The 16,554-nt window shown below is 40.0% G+C and overlaps 1 protein-coding gene across 2 annotated transcripts in view; it reads right to left on the reverse strand.

Moving 5' to 3' along the window:
* LPAR1 (lysophosphatidic acid receptor 1) overlaps nucleotides 1-16,554 on the reverse strand; it is a 362,490-nt gene that overhangs the window by 47,383 nt on the left and 298,553 nt on the right. Inside the window, exons 19-20 of one of the 2 annotated variants that reach the window (XM_086683698.1) lie at nucleotides 10,233-10,980; nucleotides 2,055-3,544 (exon numbers count right to left, since the gene is read on the reverse strand). In XM_086683698.1, coding sequence (XP_086539824.1) covers nucleotides 3,333-3,544; nucleotides 10,233-10,980 — 960 coding nt within the window. In that variant the 3' untranslated portion in view covers nucleotides 2,055-3,332. Of the gene's footprint in view, nucleotides 1-2,054; nucleotides 3,545-10,232; nucleotides 10,981-16,554 lie in introns of those variants that run through there. The other variant, XM_086683697.1, reaches the window with a different exon arrangement.

The following is a 16,554-nucleotide window of genomic DNA, read 5'->3' on the forward strand; positions in this document are numbered from 1 at the left end:
GAGGAGACCTGCCAGGGTTTAAGTAAAGCCATGACCGCACTCAGTCTAGACACTATCATCTTCGCTAAAATACATGAATAAAAAGTAGCTTCTTGGAGGCATAAGGCTGTAATTTAGACCTCAAAGGAAAAAATATCAAAGGTACAAACACAAGAGAAAAAAAACACTTTTGTTTATACGGAAAAACAAACTTTGTTAAAATACTTTTTTCAAAGAGCGTGACAAGCCATATGTAAAAGGAGAGAATGATCCAGTTTTGAAGTGGATGTATATACCACTTTGCCTGTGCGTAAGCATACATAAATTCTGAGAAATAAATATAAGATTCTATAAGCCAGATATGTCCATTTCTAGACAACTCAAAATAAACCTCAGAAATATTGAATAAGTGGAACCCTTTGTAAACTTAAATTGATCGCCAAGATAATATGGAAACATGTAAGACAAAGAGAAAAATCTATGTAGAGAGAGTTGACAGGCATCTAAAATGCTTTATTTCCCCCCCACCGCTGATGTGTGCTGGGCTTGCCGGATAAAATATATGATGCCCAGTTCAACTGGAATTTCAGATGAACAATGAGTACTTTTGTTAGTATGTCCTGTACAATTATTTTTATTTGCTAAATTTGGTAATTCCCATGCACACATGTGTGTTTATTGTAAGTGGTAGGTGTCAACATTTCCTGGCAATAATCTTTCAGGTCCTGAAACATACATGTCACTACAGAGCCCTTCTTACTTCCCATAGGATGTTAATTTGCACATATAGAAATTCATCCCTTTCCTTATAGGTAATCAGTCAAACTCATTTCCTTCACAACCAATTCGATGAGAAACTGCTAACTGCAGTCAATTAAAAAAAAAAAAGAATGTATTGTACCAGTGCAAAATGTAGGCAAAAGATGATAAGCACAATATTGTCTTAAAATTATGCAAGATTTCCTTCCCACCCTCAGGAGATTTGCACACCTAACAGGGGTTATTGTCATATCTAAGTGACATATTAATCGCAATATATAAGGAGGTGACTGAATATTTAATCCAACAGAGTACTAACAATATCTAATAGAAATTATTTCTTTGCCTGGGTTCACATGGCAAATTCCTACACATTATCTAAGACAGAATTCCTAATCACCATCATGAAGTCTTTCCTGACATTGCCCAATCAGAAGACAGCATTCCTATAGCACCTTATTTTATTTATAATACTTTATTGTATTTATTTAAATGATCTATCATGATCTACTAAAATGAGAACTCCTTGAGAATAGGGTCCATATCTTCACTGATCTTTGCATCCCTACTCCTTAACAGAGGACACTCAATACATGTTTGCTGACAAAATAAACTATTATTAATAAGCTCACGCTGAAACTTGGCCTAAAAAGACGTCCTTGACAGGCAGGATGTGGAACTGCCTTATTATAATTACCTTATAATAAATGCTACTTTGAATGAGACTCAGTATTAAATTACACTGGATTTTAAGGTATACAGGTATATTTTATATATTATTATAATAATAATAATTATTATTATCAGGGAAGCTGGTAAAATTCTATCTGGAATAAAAGGTACATTTCACTTACTCATTCAACAAATATCTAGAGTTTGCTAAATTCTAGGCCCTGTTCTAGGTGCTGGCAAATAAGATATAGTCCTGCCATCAAGGAATGTCCATAATGATATTCCAAGGAGATTGGTGAAGTAGATGTTAAGAGATTAGGAAAGTAGCCAAATACCCTTTATCCTTTTCTTTCCAGGCAAACAGTGATAGTGGCCCCCACTAAAGGAATCATAGCTGGTCACTCTCTAAAGCTGGAGATGACCAGGGGCGCCTGGGTGGCGCAGTCAGTTAAGCATCCGACTTCAGCCAGGTCACCATCTCGCGGTCCGTGAGTTCGAGCCCCGCGTCAGGCTCTGGGCTGATGGCTCAGAGCCTGGAGCCTGTTTCCAATTCTGTGTCTCCCTCTCTCTCTGCCCCTCCCCCGTTCATGCTCTCTCTCTGTCCCCAAAATAAATAAACGTTGAAGAAAAAAAAAATTTAAAGCTGGAGATGACTGGGGAGCAGCAATAAGATGTCATGACCCCATCCCCTGGCCATTCTTCCACTTATGCCAGTCTTAGTCCTTCATTGCAGACCAAAAGCAAACAGAATGGTGCCCTAAATGGTGGCTGGGCTACCAGCTGTTACCTAAGCACAGAAGGTCCATCTGAAGGAACTGATGACCCTTTCTAATAGATGATGACAAAGTGGCCTGTTCCATTTAAAAATACATTTTAATGGTTAATGCCGTTTAATGATCTTCAGAGTTATCAGGTCAAACTTGCCATTAGTAATGATGCTAACAGGACTTTCAATACACAGGGCTGAGGCTCAAGAAGGAAGATGGAGGTAATTCTACAACACAGATGTATCTTTGGAAAAGCAAAGGCCACTGCGAATAAAAGGTACAGCCTATTATTGGAGCCAGCAGCTGCTAAAACACAGTACGACTTTCACACCATGTCATGAACAGGAAACACTAGCTCAACCACCAAATTTTACTATTGTATCTATGCTGGTAGGGTGGGTATGACAGAAAGAAAGAGACAAAAGGGGAGGGTACATGTGCAGACAAGACCTAATAGTAATGGTGATATTAGCTACCACCTAGTCAGCGTTTTACATGAACCAGACCCTGGGCCACGACGTGAGCTTCACATGAGTCAGCTCATCCAGTGCTCACCATCACTTGATAAAGGCCCTACGATCCTTTTATTAATTCTGAAACTGAGAGGTTAAATCATTGACTCATTGTTATGAAACTATTAAAAGAGGAGTCAGAACGTGAATTCTAAACTCTGGCCTATCTTCTTCCAGATCTAAACTGTCAAACCCTAAGTAACAGCAATTCCCCATGGTCACCACACACAGTTCAAGGAATCCTTGCATCTTCTAAGATCCTTAATGAAAGGGACAAATGTCTGTGCAGCATTCATCTGGGGACTTACAGGAGCCTCAGGTATACAAAGTCTGAATCAGACCTAAAATAAGAAAGAGCTTCATGTTCTGGCCACTCTGTCCGCACCTCAAAAGGAACTCTGTTAGGTCCATGTGGTATTTTTGTTTTTTGTTTCTGTTTAAAGGTTTCTTCGGAGTAAAAATATTTGAATGGAGTTGGGCAACAAAAGGGTATAAAGAACTGGTATTTGAAAGTTGTTTTCGCTTCTGACCAGGGCCCAGGATTTGGGGTCTGGGCAGCACTGTGGGGCTTCTGTAGGGTGTCCCTCCTGACCACACCCACGATGCCAAGCCAGCCTCACGGCTGGCCAGACAATCAGGGCTCTCATGAATATTCTCTTAGGTTCTTCCTCAAAGAGGTCTTAACAGGGATGCCACAGGGATCTGAGGAGACTTGGGGCAGCTCTGGTTCCCCTACAGAGCAACAGGATGTGCAGCTGGTCACCAGCGGCCAGGGAATAAGAGTCTCTTGTATCCACTCCTCTCCTCCAGCAACGGGATCAGCTGGGAAGCCTTCTCTTCCTGTCACAGAGTGCTCTATGGGAGAGTAAAGCAAAATCAATTCATTTAAGATTATTTTCCATAAATGTGCCACTCCTTTAAATGGGGAATATACGTCTGAAGCTGACTATTAAAGAGGCTGATATGAAGAAAAATCATAATCCCTTGCTATTATTTAAATTCTATTTCTGTGTTTTCTACTAGAAAACGCTACGTGCTTGATCCACAATAATTATGTCCTTATCGTTTTATTTATAGGCCAATAAATAAAACTGTAAATCATCTTGGAAATCAAATTGGCCAACTTAATCCTATAGATGAAGGTACGGAGAAATTAATGCACAGAGAAAGTAACTTGCCCAGAATTACCCAGATGGTTTAATGGCAGAGTCAGGAGCAGATCCCAGAGACATCCACCTCCATGAATATTAAGTGGGAATACACACACACACACACACACACACACACACACACACACACACTACAGGTTAAAAACAAAACTTGATAAAAACCAAGATAAATGAAAAATCAATACAATTGCTATTATTAAGAAAGCTGACAGGATGCTAATATGTGTAAAGACTACATACTGTGCAAGTAATTCAGTTTCCAGAGACTTTGTCAAAAGTTTCATTAGAGAGATTACCAGGTGGTTATAATGAGGCCAGATTCAAGGGGACCCTTTCTGTGAGTGCTAGGTATCTTTATGGCCACAATGCTAACACTAGCCACATAAATACATGCTGATGCTCACAAGAAAGGAAATGACAGAAAACATAAAGACAACTGAACAAGACGGAGGCATATGCAATAAGCATAGAACCTTCCTGGAAGTCAGCAAACCTCGATCTTGGTTTGGGCCACCAGATAACTCAGATCTAAATTTCTCAATTAACTTGGGAGCCTCAGTCTTGTTTTTTGTAAGATTAGGGAGTTGGATAGCGTAGGGCCTGTTTTGTTCTGTTTTTTACTATTTGTAATTTACAAGGACTCTTTCAGTTCTAAAATTCTAAATCCGGACAGATTCTTGCTTTAAAAAAAAAAAAACCAAAAAACAAAAACCAAAAAACAGAAGTTCTTTACCATCTACGCAGTGAATTAAATCCAGCATTGAAATCTGCATTTTAAAAAGCCAAAGGAAAATGTAGAAAGAATATAAACAAGTAAAAAGTAGAACTATGAAGCAGACTGACACACATCTGGCATTGACCAGACTTGGTTTAGGCCTGTTGTCCCTGTGTCCCAACTAGTTAGTGCCTGTTTTCACTACCAAAAGCATCTCAGTTTGGACAATAAATTATATGGCTACCCCTGTAAGGAACTGGCCTTCTTAATCTTGGTGAATCTCGCCAACTTGGATCACCTACAGGCAGAAGCCTCGATGCCTTAGTATGTTATGAAGGCTTTGACTCTGCAGGCCAAACTCCATCTAGCACACCCACCATATGCTAATCACAGCTGACTACTTCGGTTCAAGGTGACGAGCTTTGCTCCCGCTACTGCTCAGCTTCCCCTCCACCCCCATCCTACAGAATGGCAGGCTCCCCCACATGCATCAACACCTCAGCTCAGTATTGCCTCCTCCAGGAGGTCCCCTGGGATACTCTGCCCAGACCTCTCCTAGCACATGGACCCCAATGTTTCACGGCTTTTTATGTCCTCTACTCCACCCGAAACTCTGTAAAGACAGTGCTTACCATATTTGTCTGTTTATCCCTTACCACATTATTAGCACTCAACATGTCTGTTGCATTAAATTGAGAAGTACATAAAGATTTGCTAACAGGATATTGGCTACATTGTCTTCCATCCGAGCGGGCAAAAACAACGGACTTAAACTCATCTGCCCACCACCATTATTACCACCAGGAACAGCTTCTTATATGATACGTGGAGGGCCAGTGTCCTGTGGGTCATGGGTCATGGTCTACAACAACCTCACAGCTCAGTTCCACTTCTGCCACTTACAAAATGAATGACCTTGAGCAAGTTATTTGCCTCATCCTAACTCAGTTCCCTCAGTATAAAATGGGGGAAACACAACTTTCTAAAAGGTGGATGGAGAGCAGTGCAAGCACTGACCCTGGCATGGTGGACACGGGTAGTGAGTAGTAATTTGGCTTCAATGGTGATCATTTCCAGCCAGAATTGATCCAACTAGGAAAACCTGGGCTCCTTCTTCTTCCCCAAAGAGACAAGCCCCACCTGGATTTATATATATTTCTATTTGGCCCCTTACCCTGTCCCAGGACTAAGATGCAAAAACCTCCACACAATAACCACTATTCTCCTTCCAAATCCTGGTTCTTCGCTTTTCTTCTTATCCCCCACACAAGTGTCCACACAAGGAATACAGCAAGAAAGGCAAGGACTTACAACTCGAGATAGACTGTGGTCAAATAAGGTAGAACTTCTTGACTGCCAGTCTGATTCAACTGTGGAACACACTGAAAAGGAATTCTTGGTAAAATGTCAAGTAGGGAGAATTCAAGGCTGGGAAAGGATTACATGACTTCTTACTGGGACTGTGAACCCTTAAGTTAACGACACCCTGAGCAAAACACTTCCTCAATCAGAAGCAGTCAGTTACCGATACTCCAACGCCAAGCAGTGGAAAGGATCTAATGAAATGACAGCCATGAGCATCATTAAAGGAAGCAAAAGGAGGAAAGGAATGTTCCCTTCAAGCTTTCTTCTCCCCAGGAAAGAGGACACAAATAGCTAGGAAGTATCAATGGCAACAAACAGGATCACAATGTTTCAATTAAATAGCACAGCGCTGTTGGAACTTTATAACAAAATACAGCATGCACTGGTAGTTGTTTTTATTATAGAGAGGCAGGATGGTATGGAGGTAAACACACACACACACACACACACACACACACACACACACACACACACAAAGGCTCTGGAACCAAAGTGTCTGAAATGTATTCTAGCTCCTGTCCTTAACTAGCTGTGTGACCTTGGGCAAATTACCTAACTTCTCTGTACCTCAGTTTTTACCTCTGGAATATAACAGGTACTTACTTGTACTTATAGTCAGCAGGGTCTTTTTTTTTTTTTTTTTTACAAATACTAATTTCTAAGGTAGACTAGTGCTGGGTACATGATTAATGGTATATAAGTATTTGACAAATAAAAATGTTAAGATCCAGTACTCATTCAAAATAGTTTATATGCAATCTGGTGCTTAAAAATTGGTACTGGTATTGCTATGATAAATCTCAAAGAGATCTTTATTTTATGTTGACTCCTAAGAGTCTGACTTACTGACCAACACATCCTTCTGTTGATCATGGAAACTGAACGGGTCTGAAACCCAGAGGTCATTCTGACATGGTGAAATGGAAACTGAAGGTTTTTAACACAGGTCATTAAACCTTAATCATCTCCACAGTAAATGCAAGTAAAATAAACACATTTTTTATTAAGCATCCACTGTGGCCAGTCACTTCCCAGGCTGCGGTATTTGATTTGAAGGCACGGGACAGGATTGTAGCTAGGTCTGGCTTCTGCCACACAGCTGAATACAGTGGCATTAACTTAGTGAAGCCCCTTTGACCTTCTCTGGTCCTCAGTTCTGAAGGTTCGACAACTTGGTTTGGTACCACATTCATTCATTCATTCATTCATTCATACGCACCTTAATAAGCACCTCCTTTGTGCCAGATACTAGGACAGGTAATGTGGAGGAAACGGACAACACATCATTACAACGCCATCACAAAGCTGGCAATCTGGCAGAAAGGGCAGATGTTAAAAACCAAATGTGCACCCACAAAGCCTGACTGTCGATAAGCTAATTCACGAAGAGAAGAGTTTCCAATAGACTAGATCTGTGTCTAGAAGACCAAGCCATGTCTTCCATGTAAATAGTTATGACTACACAGGATTCAAGCAGAGGAATACATTGTATGAATGGTATCAGGCGTCACCTGGCAAACATCTGACTGTTTAGGACTGTGAATTCTCTATTCTAAGCTTTGCAAGCACCCATCCCCTACAGCTCACCCGTTCTCTCATTCTTACTGCTTTTCTCAAAAGGGCTACAGTCCATTTATTTAATTTCTCCTTCCTGTATTACAGTCACATACACATCTTGCTTCACCAAATTTCTTCAGCTATCATCCTGGAGTTTTCCATGTCCTAAAATTTCTTCCAGCATGCACCTATAGAAATAATGCTATTTATTTCAGAGGTAGTTACACATATTCAAGCTTTGTAGAAGCTACTAGTTTAAACCTCAGCGGGCAACATTATTTCTGTTATTTTCATGTTTGGGGTTGGCATCGTGGGGCAGAAGGGGCACTTAGGGCAGATCTACACTGAAATTGTTGCCCCATAAACTCTCAAAAAAAACCTCTCATTTAACCTGTAAAATAATCCAATGAGGCATAAAAGTTAATTCTATATGAATCATTAAAGCTTACTACATACCAGAATGGGCAAGGCATTATACAAAGGGCAAAATTAAAACACAACTTGGCAGGTTCATAGTCCAAGTTCAGCGGTCATTTGTTACTGGCGGTTCTATGACCTATAAGCAGCACTTGAGATAATAATAGAAAAAGTGCACCCACATGAGAAGTTTCAGCCAACATGCAGAACATCAGTAAATAAATATTTGACCAAGACAGAAGTAAAATATCTCATGTTATTTAATTTCACACAAAAATAACATCCACGGTAAACTAAAACAGACAGGGCATGTCTGCAGGGCATTGTGTCAGCAATGTCAAGGTTTTGTTTTTGTTCCTACCGGTCTACCAAAGGGTCACAAGCAGGATACTCAGATATGATCTCCTTGGTGGGTTCACTTTCACCAAAATAGATGGAACTAGTTCATCGACCAGAATGCTAGTTTATTTAGCCACAATTAGGGCCCTCTTTCCAGTGACTAAAATTCATAGAACTCCCAGAGTTTCAGAGAAGCCACACAATCCCAAGTTACATTCATTCAATCTGCTTTACAAATTGAAGCAAGAGCATTAGAGGAACTTTCCACTGAATTTCCGTGGGAAAAGGTGAAATGCTGAAGATTTTTAAAAAGGTTTTCAAATTGTGATCACACATTAGCTTGAATGTAGTCTATGGAGAAAATGTAATTCAATAGGGTAATTATTTAAACAAATTCTCACTGGGTGAACTTTTAAAACAGGTACTCTAAGCTTAAAAAGAAATGTTCTGAGGGGCGCCTGCCTCAGGGGCTCAGTCAGTTAAGCGTCTGACTTCAGCTCAGGTCATGATCTCATGGTTTGTGGGTTCAAGCCCCACCTCAGGCTCTGTGCTGACAGCTCAGAGCCTGGAGCCTGCTTTGGATACTGTGTCTCCCTCTTTCTCTGCCACTCTTGTGCTCACACTCTGTCTTTCTCTGTCTCTCTCTCAAAAATAAATAAACATTAAAAAAAAATGTTCTGGGGGCTGGCTCAGTTAAGTGTCTCACTTTGGCTCAGGTCATGATCTCACAGTTCATGGATTCAAGCCCCACATCAGGCTCTGCACTGAGAGCTCAGAGCCTGGAGCCTTCTTTGGATTCTGTGTCTCCTTCTCACTCTGCCCCTCCCCCGCTTGTGCCTGCTTGTGCACATGCACTCTCTCTCTCCCTCTCAAAAATAAATAAATAAACATTAAAAAAAAAAGAAGAAATTTCCTATGCCTGTCCACTTCTTGGGTACAGTGCCAAGGGTCAGCACATGGCCTGGAACTTATTAGGTGCTCAGAACTATTTTCTGAGTACAGAAATGAATAAATACACTCCTCTGATCATTACCATGAGTTTAAATCTAAGAAAAACAATAAAGGCAAAAGTTATCTGAGTGTATATAAAAGAATAAAATCTTGCTCTTCACCTTGAAATATGAATTAATTTCCACCACTAAAAACAAAATCAATGAATAAAACATAAGTTTTTACAAAGATGGTCATAGAATGCTATTAATTCCAATCCATTTTGTGCAGCAAACCTATATAAAACCTTGATACGTTTACCTCCATGTATGTAGCAACAACTACAGAATGTGAAAGATAACTTATTTAGAAATGGCCTCATAAATGGGGCACCTGGGTGGCGTAGTCGGTTAAGCGTCCGACTTCAGCCAGGTCACGATCTTGCGGTCTGTGAGTTCAAGCCCCGCGTCGGGCTCTGGGCTGATGGCTCAGAGCCTGGAGCCTGTTTCCGATTCTGTGTCTCCCTCTCTCTCTGCCCCTCCCCCGTTCATGCTCTGTCTCTCTCTGTCCCAAAAAAAATAAATAAACGTTGAAAAAAAAAAAATTAAAAAAAAAAAAAAGAAATGGCCTCATAAAAATGACTACACATGAAAGCATATGTATATTACATAAAAGCACTTTCTATCTGAAAACCTATAATTAAAAGACCACCAGGCAAAAGTAACATAATTTGGGCTGTATGGAAACCTTTTGAAAGCTGGTATTTTCAATATTTGATAGCGAAACTCATTCATGGCCCCTTTCACATCATCATCGTTTAGCACACCACTGAGACATTTCCCTAACACCAATTCTGTAATTATAAAAAGACTTGTGTGCTGACTTCACCACAGACATTTGTTATAAAGTACCTCATCCCCTTGTAATTCCTGAATATACACACACACCTGGTGATGCTCATTTGTTGTCTACCATTATCCTAAATTAATATGGTTTATGTTAAGACACTGAAAATCCACAGAGTAAGTTTAACAGTCGAGACAAAACTTACCAAGCACAATGACGACAGTCTTCAGAAGACTCATCATGGTATCCCGATTCCGCCGGGGTCCAGAACTATGCCGAGACATTCTCATAGTCCTCTGGCGAACATAACCAAAGATATGAGCATAGAGAACCACCATTACGACAAAGGTCACCAAGTTGAAAATGGCCCAGAAGACTAAGTAAGAGTCACTGTAGAGGGGCGCCATGTTGGAACAATTTTCAATATCACAGATGCAGTTCCAGCCCACACTGGGTATAGCGCCCATAACGATGGCCATAGTCCAGATGACCACAATCACCACCACGACCCGCCGGTTGCTCATCCGTGTGTGGAGCTGCATGCGGAAAACCGTAATGTGCCTCTCAATTGCGATAGCCAGTAAGTTGGCCACGGACGCTGTCAGGCTGGTGTCAATTAGGCCCTGGCGGAGAAGCCACGTGCTGACAGTCAGTCTCCGAGTATTGGGTCCTGTGTTGAACATTAGGTAGAAGTAAGCCAACCCAGCAAAGAAGTCTGCAGCAGCCAGATTAGCCATTAAGTAATAAATAGGAAAATGGAAGCGGCGGTTGACATAGATTGCTACCATGACCAGTAGGTTGGCCAACATTATGAAGATACAAACAGTGATTCCAAGTCCCATCACCAGCTTGCTGACTGTGTTCCATTCTGTGGCAAGATACTTTCCACTCCGGTTATAAAAGAAGGCAATGGACTCATTGTAGAAGCACTGTGGTTCATTCATGGCTGTGAACTAAAAGAGAAGGGGAAAAAAGATGAAAAAGAAAGAAAGAAGAAACCACAGATCCAAATTTAAAGATGTATAGTATGGTAAATGTGGCAAAAAAAAAAAAAAAAAAAAAAAAAGCAAAGAATTTGAAAATCTGACCCTGCATAACATTCTATTATTATGTTGAAACCCCAAGGCTTTTCACTGTATTACTGCCCTCAAGATTAAAGAGAGTTGGAGTTAAAAAAATGACAAGGTCTGTGCTTGGTGGCTGTATGTCATTGAAGTCTACTAGAAAAGCCACATGGCCCAGAAATCTTGCTTAAAATACATGAGACAGATGAAAACTTTGCAGAGAATTGCAATTGGAATATTTACCATAGTGAAACCTATTTTGACCTGTTATTTAGGGAATCTATAAACATAGTTGGTTTACAGATAGGGTATTATTGCCCTATTATTCTTCATTTCTGTTCTCACGTTGTATGTTCCATCTGTAACAAACATTTTGTAATGCAAGTCCCCACAAAGACCATCAGCACCAACATTTCAAAGAGGTCACTCTGCATCAAAGCTTCTTAGCCCAAAGCCAGCATTTGCTGTTCGACATTCCTGTGGTCAGCACTGTCTACCCCCATGACTCCCTATCCCCAGAATAGCATTTGTCAACCAATCTATGACGTTGGAGGACGTTTTTCTTTTTGGAGCACACAAGAAATATGTTATCTGATGTAACCTCCAAAGAGCAGTTGACACTTTGACACTGCTCTACAAAAAGTGAAGCGTGCTTCAGGTTTTTCTAAAATGTGAAGTGATCATGTTTTATTGGGTCTTTTCTTATTTTGCAACATCAATTCGAATATATTCATTTATTAATTATACTCACTTGAATCCAAAAAAGGACTGAACAAGTGTATAACAGAATATAGGTAGTCAATAAAACTACTGAAACAAAATTAGATAAAGTAGCATAAAGGAGACATGAGAAAACTACACATCAAAAAGAATAAATCACTTTGCCTGAAGCCTTCAGTTTTTCCGAGACTCCTAGAATCAGAAATTATTTAAGACAGCTCACATCCTTTTTCTTTTTTATCTTGTACGTTTAATAAATGACTTAGCAAATACGACAGTTTCAACCACCATTTTTGACCAAATGTTCCACTGAATATCTACAGGTTTGCGCATAAATGTCTACCGAACGCTGAACATTCTGGAACAGTGTGAAATGCTTATTAAATGGTTAGTCTTCTGACTTGTCCAGACATTTAAAGCCTCTTATTTAGACTTTAATAGCTCTTAGATCATGTTTCTGTCATTACACTTACCACGTGTATTGTTATTTATCACCTGTTTCTTGAGATTGTCGCCCAAGAAAGGAAAGAAGACCTTGTCTTACACATTTTGGTATCTGATGTACCTTCCAAAAGTTTCGTTCACTGGAGATCTGAGGACCTGGCTTGCAGTGTCCCATTCCACCCCAAATCTTGCCAGTACTCTGGCTATTTCATCTAGTTTTCTTGCCTCTCAGTTTCTTGACCTCATCTCTAATGACCTTCTTCTATTCCATTACAACTCAGCTGCCCATTCCCATGGTCACACCCTGCACTTTGTGACCACCCAGAACTGTCTCCCTTTGGAAATAAATTATACATTTGATTACTGACCACACTTCCCATTTTTCCAATTTTCTCATTTGATCCCAAATATATCAGTTCTTCAAATTCATCTATTTCCTTAAGCATCCTACCTTTGGATCCCTAATGGATTACCTTCCCCATCTCCCCTTTTTTCTTTATATGGCTTAGATTTCATAGTATGTTTCAGCCTCTTTATTGCTAACACAGGAACACATTCCCTTCTTGAAGATTCTGAGGTCAGATAGCCTTCAGAATTCAAAATTTGTCTGGGTTTAAGAACAGGTACACAGTAGATCACCCTTAGATGATGTAACATCCCCATCAAAATTTAGAGCATCATCCCATAATCACACACATTATTTTCTAAAGCAAAATGCATGAATATATACAAATTTGATAAATAAAGGTTATAAATAGCCTCACATAAATTCATTCTGAGCAGGCTTTGCCACTAGGTGACTTTTGAAAAAATCTTCAGTTTTCGGCCCTTCTTGAATTTTGTAACTTCAGATAAGGAAGAAGAGACCTTTCTCTTTTAATCTACTTGCCTGGATATACTTCCACAACAATTTCTTGGAGCAACCCCAGTCTTGGATGAGTGCAGTTGGTTGCCACTTCCACACCGACAGCAAGGCTTCTGAGCAATGTTAGAGAAAATCAACACATCTGGCAGATTGGTTCTGACATAAATTCATAAGTCTAACCTCATCTGAGACTTCAGTAGCACAAGAAGTCTGTTTTTCTCCCTAATTGTTATTCTCTACTTTCTCCATAGTGACTAACTTAAGCTCACCTACTGTTCTCTTTTGAGTCCCATCTTCCCTCTTTTCACAGCAATTGCCACAGGAGGAAAACAGAAATCATCAGACTGGGACTCCTTCACCCTTCTCTCAGCAAAAAAAGACCTAGTCAAGAATCCATCCTTTCTCCTTCTGTTACAATGGAAGGAGTATACCTTTTATCATCCAAGTGTTATGTGTTCCTACTATTTCAAGAACTTTGTTCTATAAATTGTTTCCTTTCTCCTCCTTGTATCTCCCCCTCACTCCTCCTTCTCTCCCTCTCCCCTTAATCTTTCCTATCTACATTCAAGTAAGTTTAGTTTCTGCAAGGAAAGGAGAGGAAAGGAGAAGAGAGGAGAGGAGAGGAGAGGAGGAGAGAAGGAGAGAAAGAAAGAGGCAGGTCTGTCATGACCCGATTTGACCTTGCAGCTTTGATCCTTTTTCTCCTTCATAGCCAACTACTTCATTTCTCACTAACATCTCAATTAACTATAGTAGGGCTTCTATCCCAACCCCTCCATCAAATCCACTCCATTAAATTCTTTAGTTCCATATAACTTCCCCAAGTAACACCAGTCTTGTCTTCAGAGCATTAGACACATGGCTGAAAAGCTCTTTTCAGATAATTCTTTCTTTGGCTTTCATGACATCATACTCTCCTGGATTTTGATCCATCTCTATTGCTGGTCCTTCTTAGTTATTTCTGAGGGTTCCCCACGTTCTGTACAACATTGATCTTTCTACACTGGTTATATACTCAGTCAACACATTTTCACTGAGTTTTCTAATATGTCCCCCAAGATTTCAATTATCTTATATACCAGCGATACTCCCAAATTTAACATATACTTTTTTCCTAAGCTCTAGCCAAATATCAAATTGCCTACTGGTATGTCTGACTAACTACCCCATAGGGCACTCAGTACTCAGTGTCTGTGCTCAAAATAAAACACAAAGTCACAATTTCCCTCATGATCCCCAACTTGCTACTGCCATCTTCTCTATTCCCGAGCCTGGAGAACCATTATCTCCCCAGTGGCCTGAGGGCTAACCCTGGGAATTCCTTCTCCCCTTATTCTCATCACTTAATAACCAAACCCTGTATATTCTCCTTCCTAAGCATCTACTCAACCTGCATACTTTATTCCATCCTCATGGCCACCAGCATTATTACTACAGGGGATTACTAAGTGTTCTTTCTACCCAGTGCCCATCTCCTCTCTAGTGATCTTTCTAAAAGACAAGGTTGACCAAGCTGTTTTCCTACTGAAAATGCTCCAATGGCTTACAAGTGCACTTAAGATAAAAATCTAAACTCTTCAACCACCTTATCAGGCCTCACCTGCCCTCCAACATCAACTCAAACTATTAATGACTTCCAACTCTCTGCTTCAGCTCTATGTAATGTGTTGTGCTCTCTCTCATCTCCGTTTCTCAGAGCAGTGGTTTTCTACATCAGATTGGAGACAACGCAGATTGGAGGGATTTTAAAATACAGACTACTGGCATATTCTGAAAATTTCTGATTCAGCAGATGTGAAGTGGGGCCCCAGGCGATACTGACATTGCCGGTCCAGGGACCACACCTTGACTTCCACTGGCCCCAAACAATCTTCCCTCTATTTTTACCTGGCTGCCTTTTTTTCATTCTTCGTGCAGTTGAAAGGTTATTCTTTCTACTCAACTTCCCTAACCATTCCCAAGTCTAGGCAAGGTGTTTTCTACTGCAATTCCCTATATTTATCCCACAACAGCACTCACCACACCGTATATTAATAATTGCTCAATTAACTCTTCCTCATACTAGGCTATAAACCCTATCAGAACAGAGATTCTCACCTTCTTGTTCACTGTCGTATAGCATCCAACCGTTAGACAGATTAGATGCCAAATATATAGGTTGCATTAATCCATTAAAGATAATTCCAGAGATGTTTACAGTTCATAACTTTCCTTTCTGGAAAGGATATACAATATACAAAAAATATATTCTAACTATAAATGCAAGGCTGCCTTCTTTCCTTTAGCTCCTATGACCATTTACTTTTTCTGGACACCTACATTTTTACGCCAAATACGAAGCACATAGTACTTCACGGCATTCCAACTTCTGAACACCAACTGTTAACAAAGTCAACTGGTGATACAGGCAGCCTCTTCGCTTTTCCCAACTTAGAAAAACTAAACTAAGGATAAAAACATATAAAAAAGCGCAAATTGTCTTTTTAAGCCACGATGTGTTAAGAAGAGTGAAACTGACAGATATTCTCTAGAGTATCCCACATGCTGCATTAGCAAATGGCACGTGACCAAATCCTCTGCCATCTCGGACCCTTCAAAAACTGAATCATTAAAGCCATACCACCTTTAACGACATAACTTACACGATTATTTTATCATCTGTGAAATAAGAAGATTGAGCTAAATTTTACATAAGGTTAACCTCAGATTTAAAATTCTACACTAAGAAAATTCTGGATAACAACTTTGTATGTCATAAAAATTGCCAGCTAAATACTAAGACAGTATAAAATGTGCCTGGGATTAAAGTAGTAAAAGGCAGAATATACCTGAGAAAAAGAGGAATGTAAAACAGGATTGAACTGAGAGAAGAATTAAATCCCCTCTCTTTTCATCTACAAGCAGAAGCAAGGCTGGAGAATAAGTGAAGGAGACCCTGGCAGAGCCACCAATAGGGTAACGGCCACAGGCTTTCTTACTTCTTCAGGACCAAAGGGACCTAGGGTGAAACCCACACTAAGCTCTGGAGAATCTAACTTAACTATGACTGGACTAGAACCCATTCAGGTAGTCATGCCTATAATGACAGAGCAAACAGCAAAAAATTATCAAATACGGTAAGACAAAAATGCAACCGCAAAGGAGAGGACCATTCTGAAGAACAGAAAACACCTCCCCTTGAAGCAGGTTTATGGTGGGGGGGGGGGGGGTGTTTAAAAAGAAAAAGATTAAGTTACAGGATTCTCAACGTACTTTGTTAGGGTACTAGCACTGAAAATAAAACAAGCCATCATGAAGACCAAAATGAAAAAAACACAACAAACCACCAAACAAAAAACCAGTAAAAACTACATAGAGATTGTAATAGTTCCTATTGCTACTGTAACAAATAACCATTATTAAGTTTAGTGGCTTAAATGTAAATTTATTATTTT

This window comes from Puma concolor, chromosome D4 (genome assembly GCF_028749965.1).
Source record: "Puma concolor isolate L17-30 chromosome D4, mPumCon1.1.hap2, whole genome shotgun sequence".
NCBI classification, from domain to species: domain Eukaryota; kingdom Metazoa; phylum Chordata; class Mammalia; order Carnivora; family Felidae; genus Puma; species Puma concolor.